Here is a 13,889-nt window from a genome sequence, read left to right on the forward strand (position 1 = left end):
ATAGCGAAGTACTAGCAAAATTTTATAGAACTTCTATAAGGTACCAAAATTTAACCAAAAACCCCACTGGAAATTATGAATCAACAAGAAACAGGCAGATTGCTAAGGCATAACTATTTATTTGCTCATGATGAAGATTAAACTGGCAGCTTACATGCTATTTTATTCCTGAGAGACTAAGAAATCTGTGCTGGAAATGGCAATTAAACACATTTTTATTTCAAGTTCCTCAGAAATCTGTTAAGGCATCAGTAGATCAGACTGCTGATGCAAATTAGTATCAAACATTAAAGAAACCAAAACAAGCTTCTAAATCTTCTTACTCATTTTAGTTAATTCATTCTGGGAGGGAAAGGGAAAAAAAAAATTCTTAAATGCAAAGAAAGCACAGACACAAGAGGACTTCAGATACTGACGTATCTGAAATCTTTAGAAATCTTAAAACCTGCAACACATGTAAAGAGCTAACAAACAGTTAAAATACATCAACTCTGTATTTGAAAATGCAGAGTAAAGAGAATCAAAATTGTCTGTCAGTATTGTTAACTATAAACCTAATTTTCAATTTTTGAAAAAAAAAAAAAAGTTTAAGCCTGTTCCTTCTACATAGATCACCTACAAGGTATTTGTAGAACATACTTTCAGAAAAATTTCACATGAAAATTGATATGCCTGGTAGTCTCAAATGCTTGTTAAATTTAATACCTTAAATTGACTATTAAATATAAAATGATGAGCAACAGGTTTAGAAAATAAAGCAACTTAGACTGATTTAATTAAACCTTAAAAACAAACAAGGTTGCCAAATAATACAAATTATTTATGGTTCGTTGGTTATATCTTGTTTTCAGAAGTAAGCCCTTTCCCAGAATATTTATTGATGAACTGTCACACTCAGCATTTGAAATGCTTCTATTAAAAAAGAAACACCACCATCTCATCCTATTTTAGCAAGCACTACGAAAATATTTTTCCCTGACCATCTGTTAAAAAATGCTAGAAAATACACTCTGATTTATATGCCAGGAGGGGCACATACCTATGTATTTTAAGGTTCTTGTATGTATTCTTCTGTAACTTTTTCTGTTATACTAATAAAAGATGACTGAGCAAGAGGTAGAAGTATGCCATATTTTAAAGACCTAAATCATAGCATACTAATGAATATAACCAGCATGCAAATATTAATCAACAAAACCTGCTCTGTCGTTGTGCAGAACACAGCAATCCTTTCTTTTGTGCCATAGTAATCCTAACAAAATTTAAATGCCTGTTCTCTCTAACTGCGTTGAACTTAAGACATCCTAACTGCAATGTGTTTGCACGTTCTGATCTTTTCAGAAGGTTCTACAGAGTATTAAAGTCTTATACATACTGTTTGCGATTTTAATTTTAATTATTCTACTAAGGCTTCATAAGGGGAAAACAGACTTTTAGAGGAACCTGGATTAAAGCCAACTAATGTGACAAGTAAACAGATCACGGGTCATGCTATTCATGCTCTGCCACAGTAAAACAGTAGTTATCACACCTGAAATTTTCAATATTAATAGCCACTTCCACAAATTTGAGAAGTGCAAATGAAGAACAAGCTAAAAAATTAGTTTTTTTTTTTCTTTCTAGATTTTAGAAAGTTAGCTACTACCATCTGACTATGTTTAACTGCATGCTGTATTACATTGTTGCTACACGAACAAGTAACTACTGGCAGGTTTAAACAAGCAAGAGAGCAGGAAAAAAAGTACAGGGATAGTATTTAAAACTTCAGAGAAAAACAGTCCCAACAGAAACCTGAACAGACTTACCATGGATTCTGTTCTTCCAACAACAGAAAACCACATTTTGATCTCCGGGACTACAGATCCTTGAAAGAAAAAAAACAATTCTCCACTTCTCTTTCAGCCCTCAACAGCAACCACCGCTCTAGTCTGCTGGATTTTCCAAGATACCCATCAAGATAACTCAGAGCTGGATGCTATGACACAGTGCAGCATTTATCAACACCAGCTATAACCAATACAATATTCAAGCTCTTACGTAATCAGTTATGCTGTTCTGACTTCCATTTACTTTAGAAGCTTTATTAAACTTTGAAAACTGCTAGGAAAAAAAAAAAACAACCAAACCCTTTTCTACAAAAGACAAAAAACCTCCAAATTAAACAGGAAGTAATGTGCTGGCCCACAGATGGCTGAGAAGTCACATGTGAAAGCCCCCAAAAAGCGATATATTTTTAAAGTAAACTGCATGCACACGCTGCTTCCAAATCATCTGGATTTCATAAAAATTTAACCACAATGTGGTTGGGAGTCAGGCAGCTTTTAACATCCAAACATCTTTCAGGGTTAGAGCAACGTAAGTCTGCAGACAACCTCGAAAAGCAATACTGTTCCCAATGCCCGACCACTCCTACCAACTACATTTCCATGTACCTATTACAAAAGCTATTGCTAATAAAGCTACAGGAGTATTACTGTAAGAAAATATGCAACACCTATGAAAGCGTTGTACAACAAGTCGTCTTTTTGGATCACATCTGAAACTATACAATTTAACTTTAAATAAAAATAAAAACCTGTGTAAAGTATTCACGTTAAGAAACGCTGTTAGGCATTATCCCAATTAAAAACAAAACAAAACCAAAACAAACAAAACAAACAAACCCACACAACACCGTTTACAGTGCTCTGGCAGCAAACAGTTGTTTCATAACTAAACTGGTTTTCTCTGGTATGAATGCATATAGCCTACATGCTTACTATGTAGTTGCTGAGAAGGGCTGTCCTGCCTCAGAAAAACACCCTTACAGCAAAGTGAGGTGAACTAGGTGATGTGCAGCATTTCTGCTCTCTCCAGCAGGCCTTAAGAAGATCTATTTCACAGCTACTCTCATTTTAATCAATTAGAAGTAATGCACTTACACATTTTGCCTTTCCACATTTCCACCTCGCCATTAGGTGGAAAGAGGATCAAATATAGATTCCCCAGTAACCTAACACTTTCATAAACAACTTGACTCACCCCTTCTGGCTTTGTTTTATTTTAACATTAGTGTCAATGTGTTTACAACCATTTAGTATCACAAAACTGAAACCACCTATTGGTAAGACCAAGCAGGTGCACAGTATTTCAATGGAAGTTGCTTTCACTTCTCAACTCCAATCATCTTTTTAGATTGCAGCAGAGAAGATGTGAGAATCACTTGGTAATGCTTTAATTGGCACAGACTTATTTACAAACCCCTGCAAACTAATAAGAAACTCAAATAATTATCAAATGATAAATTTGTTACATATTTCCTCAGAGAAGAGCACAGATTATTAGGAAAGTGTAGATATTTTTTTTTACAATGGGAAGAAGTACTAAAAGCGGTCAGTAGGAACCTTTCTTATTATTTTCTTATTATTTTCTTTTCAGATTACGAGCATCTGCCCATTTCATCCATCTCTAGAATATCACCAACCCACATTTTAACAAACTTCATCCAAAGCCAGTGACAATGACGAGCCCATTAAGGCTTAACAAGAAAAGCAAGTCAGCACTGACATCCAAAGGCATTCTCACAGCATGTCACTGAGAACAACTATTTTGTCACATCACAGGAAAAAACCAATTTTTTCGTAACTACAGCTGAAAAGATTCAGGGTTATCTTTCACTGGTTGGAGCAGGGTCACCTGTTGACCAAATGCTTCACTCTCTTCTATTACAGCACTTTTGAAGCACTCTAGATACCAATAGTTCATCAAACATAATTGGGTCAGCAATCAAACGGGGATCCTGTGAATTGCAGCAGTCACGGTGTATTTCTAAAACAGCTTTCCTGTCCTCAGCTGTAAGGTACTTTCATATGAGCATCTGACAGACAACCTTTTACTATTTGAAAAGGTAGAAAAATCTAAATCTATTCTTCCTCTCCCTCGCATTTCAGGTATTCTATCCAGTTAATGTTTAGAAAATTTTAACAAATAGTCTACTGGACTTCTTCCTCCATTTTCCTCAGCCAAAAGGGAAGAAGAGAATTTTAATTATCAGGCTGGTAAAATACACACAACTTAAGACATGTGGGAAAAATTAGTAAAAGTCAACAAGATAGGAATAGAAAGAAAAAAAATCCACCCACTATTACTAGCTTCTCAGTCACGCTCACTCAATTCTCTAATCTGCCTGCTCTGGCTGGATTGAGAAAATTAATGCCTTTGTATTCTTCCTTACTCTGTTGTTCATATGAAGCTTATTATTGGAAAAACATGCTATTAATTACTTACAATAAGCAAGTTTGAACCTCTTGAAGTAACGCCTTGAAAATAATCCTATTTAACTGCTACAGCAACTTCTTTCAACACAATGCAAGATGATTATTTCTATCCAATGAATGTTCTGCTGACTTCAAATTAAACAGCTGCATATACTGAAATGAGAATTAAAATCTGCCTCTTGCTTACTTCAAGATTTAAGACATAACTGGTTTAAAAATCAGAATTCCAGTATTGTGGCAGGCACATAGCAGCAAGATGAGATGCAATCACTGCCTGAATCAGCTAGTGTTCCTGCAACTAAGCTGAGATGAAGACTGCTGCTTCCATCACTGATCATGTTAAAAAACCCCTTTCAACTCGTAGAAGCCAGCCAGCTCCAGTGAAAAGGGAAAATTCTTCCCCTGTTATAGCCTGCTTCTCTCTACATGAAAAAAATCAGATTACACAGTTTAAAGTGAAAAAAAAAAAAATTTCCACTGCACATTCTGAAACATTCAACAGAAATACAGAGGGCAGTCAGAAATCTGATACATATTTAACCTGGAGTATCTCAAGATCTAGTATTTGCCTCTCAATGTTACATTTTTCAGATTCTGAATAGTTCAATAACTGCTGATTGTGAGCAATATATACCTGACACCTGGTATTCCTTTACAGATGTCATAAACAAATCTTAAAAGCAGATACCATCCAAGATTACCATTTTAACAACAGACTATGAAATGAAAGTTGTAGAAATAAAATACAGTGCTGTTTAGAAGCAACTAACTATGTGAGAAAACTTAAAAGCATCAGAACAATCATGTTTTCAGTCCATGCACTAAGTGCCAAGGAGGACTACAGCATTCTCAAGTTTCATGTACTACACAGTGGAGAGACATTAGGAAAGACTTGTTCTAGCTGTTGTACACCACATAATTACAAGGACTTTTGGATATCACTGTTGCATAATTTATAAGAGGCTTAAAACTTAAAGGTTGTCTGCTATGGGACCCAGTTAATAAAAGCAAAACTAACCAACTAGTGGAGTCCTCCATCTGGTGGCTGGAGTTGTATGTGCAGTCTATACGTTAGATCAAGTGCTCCTAAGAGTAGCATACACCCACAGTTTTAGCAAGTTAGGGCACGAGAGATACCCTCCTCCACCAAGCTACTGAATACACTGTAGCTCTCTACTATGAGGAGGCAAAACTGAAGTCACACATGCATCTGTACACTGTGCAAAAGATAAGGTGTCGTCCTCATAGCAGAAAGTATACAAACTTTAATGTATATATTTGAATTATTTTTTTAATTCATCAAATTAAAAAAACCAAACAAACCCACATGTTATTTTTTGTATTTACAGTTTTTCTTTTCTGGGTACTTCTGCTACTTTTCAGCTGAAGTACTATATTAGCCTGTTTATTAATTCCATTTGATCACAGTGCAAATTTTTGGCTCTGAAAAGTGAATACACCTGCACAGAGGTTTAAACTTAAATATCATAACTACATTATGTTTCCTCTTGTATTGTTCACATCTGTGTATTTTACAGAAACATTCCCCAGCCAGAATAAAAGTACCACCAACATGATGTGCACAACAAATTTAAGGGAAATAAATTTTACCATTAACATTTTCCACTGCAGGCTGATAAAAAAAAAAAAAAAAAAAAGCTTTTTTCAACAACACTTAAACTGACTTCCATACCTTGGCAGCAACAATACTCAGGCCCATTCCATTTTGTTTTTTTAGTGTTACAGTGATAATTTCAGGTTCTTTCCTCAATGGCTGAGCCTATCAAACACAGAAAAGGAAGAAAGAAGAGGAAAAACAAACAAACAAAAGAGACAAAAATTCATATTACACTATTACACATAGTACACAGTAGTTCATCTGCATTCAAAAGTAAATTGTTAGTGCAGCAGCAGATCTCACACTAAATAAAATGTCTGGTACTCCACTTTAAAAGAATCTTTAACATTTGATTAATGTGAATTCACATTAAATACTACACCTGTGTTATGAACACTGCTGAAGCTTTGAAGTCTACCTACCTGCTTCTCCTTCTCTACTTCAGAAAAGGGTTTATTAATGAATCACCATCTGAAACGTAGCAGGATTGTAGTAACTTTTAATGAAAACTTAAGTTTAAACTCAGCAGGCCCCTATTAGCAAGGTGAGAGTGACCTACACAGATCAGTTTTTAGTGCTTCATCTAGAAGATAGTAATTCTGCAGAGATATTAGGAGGCAAACTGATTTCAAAACCACACTTAAAGCCTTGAAAGTTAGTTCTACAAAATTTCCTTTCTAAAACTCTGTAATTGAAATACAGGCCAAGTCCCTAAAAAACATGTTGGTTTTTTTTTTTTTCTATCTTTGCAACACTGCCACCTCCTTTTATGCAAAAAAGTTGCTGTCAGAGTCTTCGTTAGCTGAAGCATGCAAGTTAAAGCACCCTAGCTTATATTCCTATTAAAACCTAACTGCAAGTTCCACGTGACCCAAGACAAAGTAAAAATATAACTCAAGGAAATTATTTACAAAAAATATGAACATCTTTTTCTTCAGTTTAAGTATTAGATAAGTAAGTAGTTTTTAAGCTAGAAAAATTCTAGCAGAGCTATGCCAAGGATGGCAGAAAAACAGAATCTGTTCCTAGTTTATTTAGGATTTTTTCCATTCATTTAAATAAAAATATTAAACTAATTCTACAAAAAAAACATACAAACTGGAAAAAGGAAGCCACTGGGAGCATAACTTTGCCATTAGTCTGTACCAAATTTCTCTCGGTCTGAGAACAAAAGAAATACTTCACTGAAAATTTGCGGATGACTGTCTAGCGTGGGCAACTTCCCAGACTACCAGTGGAACCAGAGCTGTGAAAACAGTTTTGGTTTGGGGAGTAAAAATGAAAGAAAACAAAACCATTCAAAACCTACAGCTATGAAACAGAACATTTACCTAGTATTTATATTACGCAGAGATGCTGCACCAAGAAGTGATCTGTGAACCAGCATGTAAAGCACTGCTCGGACACCCAGACAGAAGACTTTTAGAACTCTCAACCTTAGTACATTCAATCAACGTGCACGCACCAGGGAAAAGAATGATCAGAACAGGTTATTTGAACAGTCTGACATGCTGATGAAAGAATGACAGATGAATGAAACTGTAGCATCCACTCATCCTGCGTATCAAGCCTTTTTAAGGAAGACTTAGGAGAGCATCTCCTCAATCTGTATGACTGATACAGCAGAGCCCAGTCTTGAACTGATAAGCCACACTCTGCAGGCTTTGTAAGATGAAACCATTGCCAAGATACCATGTTGGGTTCTGAATAGAGTAAATGAAGCTTTCAAGTCCCTCTGCATAGCAAGGAACAAGCAATTTCCATAGAAGGCCTTAGGAAAGTAATTGTAGTTCTGTGTTTGCCTTTTTGGTTTTGTTGAAATGCTAATTATAAATATGAAGCTATTTCTGCTTAGTTTCTACAAAAATTATTTCAATTAAAGCCGCAATCTTTCCAAAACCAATTTGTTCCTTAACTTAGATGTTCTTGGCTATCACATATTAAAAAAATCAAAACAAAACAAAGCAAAAAACCACAAACAACCCAATCCACCACAGAAAACTGACATACAACAAAACTGCAGCAGAAAAAAAATAAAAAAAAAAACCACCACGTCACACTGAGGTGAAATCCTTCTTTAGTAAGTATAACCTAAAGAAAAAATAAGAATTTCTCCTGAAAATCTATCAAAAACCAAATATCGGATTATAACTTAATACTAAAAATTTAGTTGGGAACTGCCTGCTTATAAATAAAAGCAGTCTACAGCTCCATTCACATTACAAGTTATTTAGAGATACACGTCCATATATATTTTGCCTATGTTTACAAGGAATTTCTTCACTGTTTGCCTCCAGGGTTAGGGGATATTGCAGACAAAGTTTGCTTACATGAGAATAATATCATACCGCAGCCTAGAACAACACTGATCTGCACATATCTGCAAGTTGTTCCTTAAATTCATTAAATGTTTAATAATGAAGCCTCTTCTTCCTAATAAGCATTAAAAACTCATCACATAAAACACAATGGCTTTCCAAGATACCAGTTTGGAGAATTATTCATTGGATCAATACTTACTAGTTCAGCATTCTCATGTGACAGGTGACTTTCATAGTCCGCACCCTCAAAGTATATTGTCCATGTGCCTGGTGACCGTGGATGAGGTGTTAATCTACAAAAACCTGGAAGAGAAAGTAACATTAACATAGTCATGCTATTAAAAGCTAATTAAAATCAATATAGGAATTAAAATCAAATAGGAAATTTCCACAAGGAAATCAAACAGCAGTATTTAGGCTTTTATATTCATTATTATGTTGCATCTTAGATGCTGTTATGTGCTTCACTGCAATTTTATGGCATCTACAAAATCCTGCAGTTCTACTATAGCTGCTGCTTCTGAGGAATATATGTACTTAAAAAACACTACAAACTCACAGAGAACTCTTGAGCTGCAAAATATTGCTTGTACCAATCAGACTCAAAAAAGACATGAAACACCAGGTCATCTTCTAGAAATAAACCACCAACTCTGAGTAAGGCAGCGCCACTTCACCTTGCAGAGAGTCTAGCTAATCAGTCTCAGCATAGATTTGGCAGAGGTGAAGCCTTGGACTCATAACTTTTTCAAATGTAACTATGCAACTAGAAGTGGGGTTTTGTTCAATTTGTTTTTTCTTAATTGAGCAATTCCTACAATTTTGAAAAAAGGAGCCATAGCAGCTGAAGCGGTATCCCACAGTGTCTCCTAAATCAGAGACAGTGAGAATCTGCATCACAATGAAATCACAAACTACCCCATCCAAATAGGTGAGCTTCACCTCCTCACAAACACCGTCTTTCAGTAGTTCAGTTTACACTGATTACTGTAAACCAGTCCCCCAGCATAATTTTTTAAGGGATAGCTGAAAAGTAAAATTTTGAATGTAGGCACTATTAAAAAGGCCTTACTTGCAATAACTATTACAGAGATTTGTATGGCAAATTAATTCTACTTCCCAATTAAAGAATTTATTCTACTAGTTTCCATTAGTCTGAGACTATATCCTCTGTAACACATGGTATTTTCAAAGCTGTTAGTTTCCTACTTTAGAAAAAAAAAAAAAAATCCAAAAGTGTGGCTCTTCTATAAACTAAGTTGGAACCAACACCTGCAAAACTTCAGTGTAGGATAGAGTAAGTCTGCTTTCTTAATAGTCTCCTTTGCTGTCCTATCTACCATGATATTCCTGTTGAATTTTTTAAACAACTTTTAAACCAGAAATTATATAACAAAAAAGCTTCTAATAAAGTTGAGTAGCACAAGATAAGGATCACAATTTGTTCATTCACTGTAAATGTTCTGACAGACCCCTTGCTTTACACCTTGTCAAGCATAGGTCACTTTTGTCCAACCACAAGACCTTTCTACTCGTCATATGAAGTTCTACTGGACTACAAATGCCCAAACTGTATGTTCTAACATTGATGAACATCAAAAAAACTATAAGCTTGTGTGTTTTTAATGTTATGCAGAAGCATCTGATGAGTAAAAAAACACCCTATTTAATTCACATTAGCTTTTAAAGTAAGTTGACTGTGAAATTGTTGAAGTATTAAAATATTTGTATTTATGTAAGTTTTTGCTGCTTTAGTTAAAAAAAAAAAATTAAAAGACCTCTTTAGCAAAGGCAAAACTAAGTTTCAGCAGGCACTACTAACTTAGCACTGCTTATTTAGAAACTTGACATTGAATGATTGGGGAAAGGAGAAAGAGTAAGGATTTTAAAAATTTTGCATACTTTTTATGGGTTGCAAAAGTAAACACTTGAGGTACATAGTATAAAAAGAAAGTGGTTTACATTTAACTACAATGTATTTTGCATTCTGTATTCACTACACCAAACAAAGGAGATCATTGTAAAGCAACAGAAGAACTAACCCCTCTGACAGAGAGGATCTAAAAATTCTTGTAAACCACTTGGAACATTTCTGACAACATCACAGGAATAGCCATCTTCTGGTAAAAGAAAAGGTAGCTGTAAGTCAGGATCCTCCTCCAGTTGGACCTCTCGGCCATCACTGCGAGCAAGTTCATCAGCCGTATTTTCTGCAACAGTTACTACATTCTCTATCAATTCCTGGGCAGAAAGAAGAAAGGAATTGTTACTACAAAGGGATATTTTTCATTAAAGAAAAAAAACCCTAATGTTAAGAAAATACTAAGACTGAAAGAAATTACCAGATATAAAAATTCTTTGGCTTCACTATATACACACTGTACACTGCATTGCTTTATTTGATTAAATCTCATATATTATGTAGTTTGAGAATATAACAGAAGCATTTATTTTTAAATTATTTTCAAAACTTGTGGTGCATGTTTTTCCTTGATATGAAGGCTGCATTTAAAATATATAGCAGAGAACATGCACGTGCAGAGGTGAAATCAAAGGCAGCTTTAAAATTTTGACATGTCCTTGAGTGTAAATATACTTCTCCAAGACTAAATACATAGAAAGCAAACAGCCAGCTTGTGTAAACCAGGATTTTCAGCTCCAGAAGGATCTTATACCCACAGAGATCCAACGGCATATACACATCCCTAGTTCAGAAGTTTTACAGAACTAATTTATGGGAGCTCAGTATAATATGAAGGATCCCTTAAGGTAGATGTCTGTTTTTCAAACAGCACTGTAGAAGTACATAACCCAAGAGCAGGATCACTCAAGATGCAGCAGAGACCTTTAAAGGTCTGTGCATTTAGTGCATAACTCTTCCCTTAGCATCACAAAAAGCTCTATGGAACCAATGTACTTTTCACAACCACAGCTACTGTGGTTGGACCCAGCACTCAGTATTCTTCCTTCCACGTTTTACAGAGATCTGTAAGACTTCAGTAGGATATCAGTTACTAGATTGTATGAACGGAGGAAAATTAATTCAGAAGTTAAAAAACAAATTCCTAACAACTTTGCAAAAAAGCAAAGGTCCAAGCAGCAGTTGGAACTACATTCTTCTATTTATCCTGAACTATTCAAAAAAGCGCACAATGAAAAGGCTCTTCTCTCTCTCTCATCAAGGAGTTCCTCCATTTTCTGTTACCTTCATGCTAAAATTTAGGCCAGCTTGATGTAAAAATAAAACCCCTAGTTTTCCTCCTCCTTTCATTTGATTTCTGCGATTTATCAAACCTTTTTTTCTTCTGGTTATACATAGAACCAGCTTTTGGGAGTGCTCTGTACACCTCTGCTCTACCGCCATACTGCATTTCATCCACAGTGTGAGAATGCAGTGACACCTCTCTGTGGATGCTCAACATTCGGTCTTGTCTTACTTTACAACCCAGTGCAAGAGAGATTTTTGGCAATATACTGCTCAATTTGCAGTCAAGTCACCCAAGTCAGTGGCCAGAAACAGGCTGATAGCACCCAATATTTCTTATTGTATGGAAAGTCGACTACCCACTCTGACTCTTCTTGTAACAATTCCAAACTAATTAACAGTAAAATAATTACTTGCAGGCAGTGTTTTTACGTTAAGTCTACGTTCTTCAGGTACGTTAAAACAGCACAGAAAGTCACAGAGGAGACTTACTGTTGGGATGAGGGGTTCATCTGGAGCACAGTGATAATTCTGCAACAAAGCTTGTAGCTGCAGAGAATTCAGCTTAAAGCAAGTACTGTTAATATTTGGAACATCTGCATGTGAATATTTTTCCATGGTAAGCAATGTGGTTGCCTATGGGGTGAAAAAAAAAGTCAGAGAGTCAAATCCGAACCAGAATGAAGCCTTAAGCCTTTTTTCTGAGTGTTCTTTAGGCAAGAAATAAGAAAAGACGAAGCAAGAAGCCAGATTTGTAAGAAAAACTTAAATATCCTCAAAACAACCTACTAAATACATCTCCTGTACCTCTAAGATAGATTAAAACTAAATGTGACATTTCAATCTTTCAGCTACTCTTCTTGTCTTTGTTCAGCATAGTTACAGCTGTCTTATAAATCAAAATTGAACAGCGTGTTGGCTAAAATCACTAATTATTAATTTCACTTGTAACTTAAATATTCTTGATGTTGAAATCATCTTGTGTCTTTGGATGCTACCTCAATGTTCCACACTCGATTCACACAAACTACACTTGTCCACATGCAGATCCTTAGGCACACAGAATATACAAATATTCTCTTTGAATATACGCTGATGAGAGAAGTGTTGATCAGAAATACAAACACTCACCTGCACTATTCTGCTCAGGTGGCAATCAGCAGCCAATTCCAAACCCTGTTTTTCTGCCCAGGCTTCAATGTGGCCCAACTGCTGACGAACAATAGCTCCCCAATAATGTGAACATAAACCTGAATCTGGGGCCGTAACTAATCTGTTAAAAAGCCACATGTTGATAAAGTGAAACAGCTGGGAGAAGAGCTGTATAGTCAGAGCAGCATTCACTCTACATCGTCGCAACAGGGACATAGCTCCAGTCAACGTGTGCAGCACATCATCTACGGAGATAAGACAAGAGGTAAACCCTCTTCACGTACTGCAACATACAACTGGTTTAGGCCATAAAAAAATAACATAAAGACACTCAAATCAGGCTGGTGAATGCTAGGTGGAACATACACGTATTTAAGTTATATGCACTTTCAGAAATAGATTTACTGCTCCGTGGTTTTCAAGACTGAGCAACATTAAACCAATAGCTGAAATGCATTTTTTAATTTCCTCTTAGCTTCACCGACAGCAAATACCCTTATATGCTTCCTGGTGCAATATATTAATACAAATAGAACATTTATTTGCATGTCATCTTTTAAGGCAATATTTTTATCTGAAAACTCTGTTGAAGAGACCATCAAATTAGTTTCTTTAAAATGAAACTCAGGATTGTGCCTGGAAAAATTACCTGTATTAGAAAATTATAAGCAGATGAAAAATGACTGAAATAATCAACATCATCTGCCTTTATTCCAACTCCAGTTTGCTACTTTTTCAAGGTTTGTGTCCCAGAAAGTGCTTCTCTTACAGTACAAGGCACTAAAAGCATATCAGAACATCTTTATATTCTTTTTTTCAGTGTTCAAGACAGGAAAAAAGCAAATTGCAGAAAGCTTAATACCCAAAAGACCAGGAAGTATATATGAATTTTGTATTAATACCCTTCGTAGTTGAACAGAACAACTCTACTTAATAGCTCTGCAGATCATCTTTACTTAAATTATTCAGAACGTCACTATTTTGTTAACTCTTCCTGACCTTTTATCCCCAGTTAGTCCCTTCAAACAGGAATACTTTTAAAGTTTTCCATTTTCTTCTTTAGTCATCAGGCTACATAAGGTAGGAGGCTCTCACACTTGCCCCATGGAAAGCACAACAAAGGGTCCTATCTCAGGGGCCTGTGCGTGAATACATTCAGCACAGAAATCAACAAGAGGCAGCAGAAGTCTCAGCACAGTCATTGAGCTGGGATTACAGGTGCAGTGGGACAGCAAGCAAGACCAGCATGCTCTCATGGACCAGCACAGCCCAGGAAGGCTGACAGGGATGTGAAACACTATCGTATCTAAAGTACCATGGTAGGGATCCTCAGCAGG

At 35.8% G+C, this 13,889-nt stretch overlaps 1 protein-coding gene across 1 annotated transcript in view; it reads right to left on the reverse strand.

The window, feature by feature from the left end:
* MLLT4 (myeloid/lymphoid or mixed-lineage leukemia (trithorax homolog, Drosophila); translocated to, 4) overlaps positions 1–13,889 on the reverse strand; it is a gene marked incomplete at its 5' end in the record, with an annotated part of 83,155 nt that overhangs the window by 36,005 nt on the left and 33,261 nt on the right. Inside the window, 5 exons of the mRNA XM_008943195.1 lie at positions 5,950–6,036; positions 8,395–8,498; positions 10,238–10,436; positions 11,893–12,036; positions 12,532–12,797. Coding sequence (XP_008941443.1) covers positions 5,950–6,036; positions 8,395–8,498; positions 10,238–10,436; positions 11,893–12,036; positions 12,532–12,797 — 800 coding nt within the window. The remainder of the gene's footprint in view (positions 1–5,949; positions 6,037–8,394; positions 8,499–10,237; positions 10,437–11,892; positions 12,037–12,531; positions 12,798–13,889) is intronic.

This window comes from Merops nubicus, unplaced genomic scaffold (genome assembly GCF_000691845.1).
Source record: "Merops nubicus isolate BGI_N331 unplaced genomic scaffold, ASM69184v1 scaffold20976, whole genome shotgun sequence".
NCBI classification, from domain to species: Eukaryota; Metazoa; Chordata; class Aves; order Coraciiformes; family Meropidae; genus Merops; species Merops nubicus.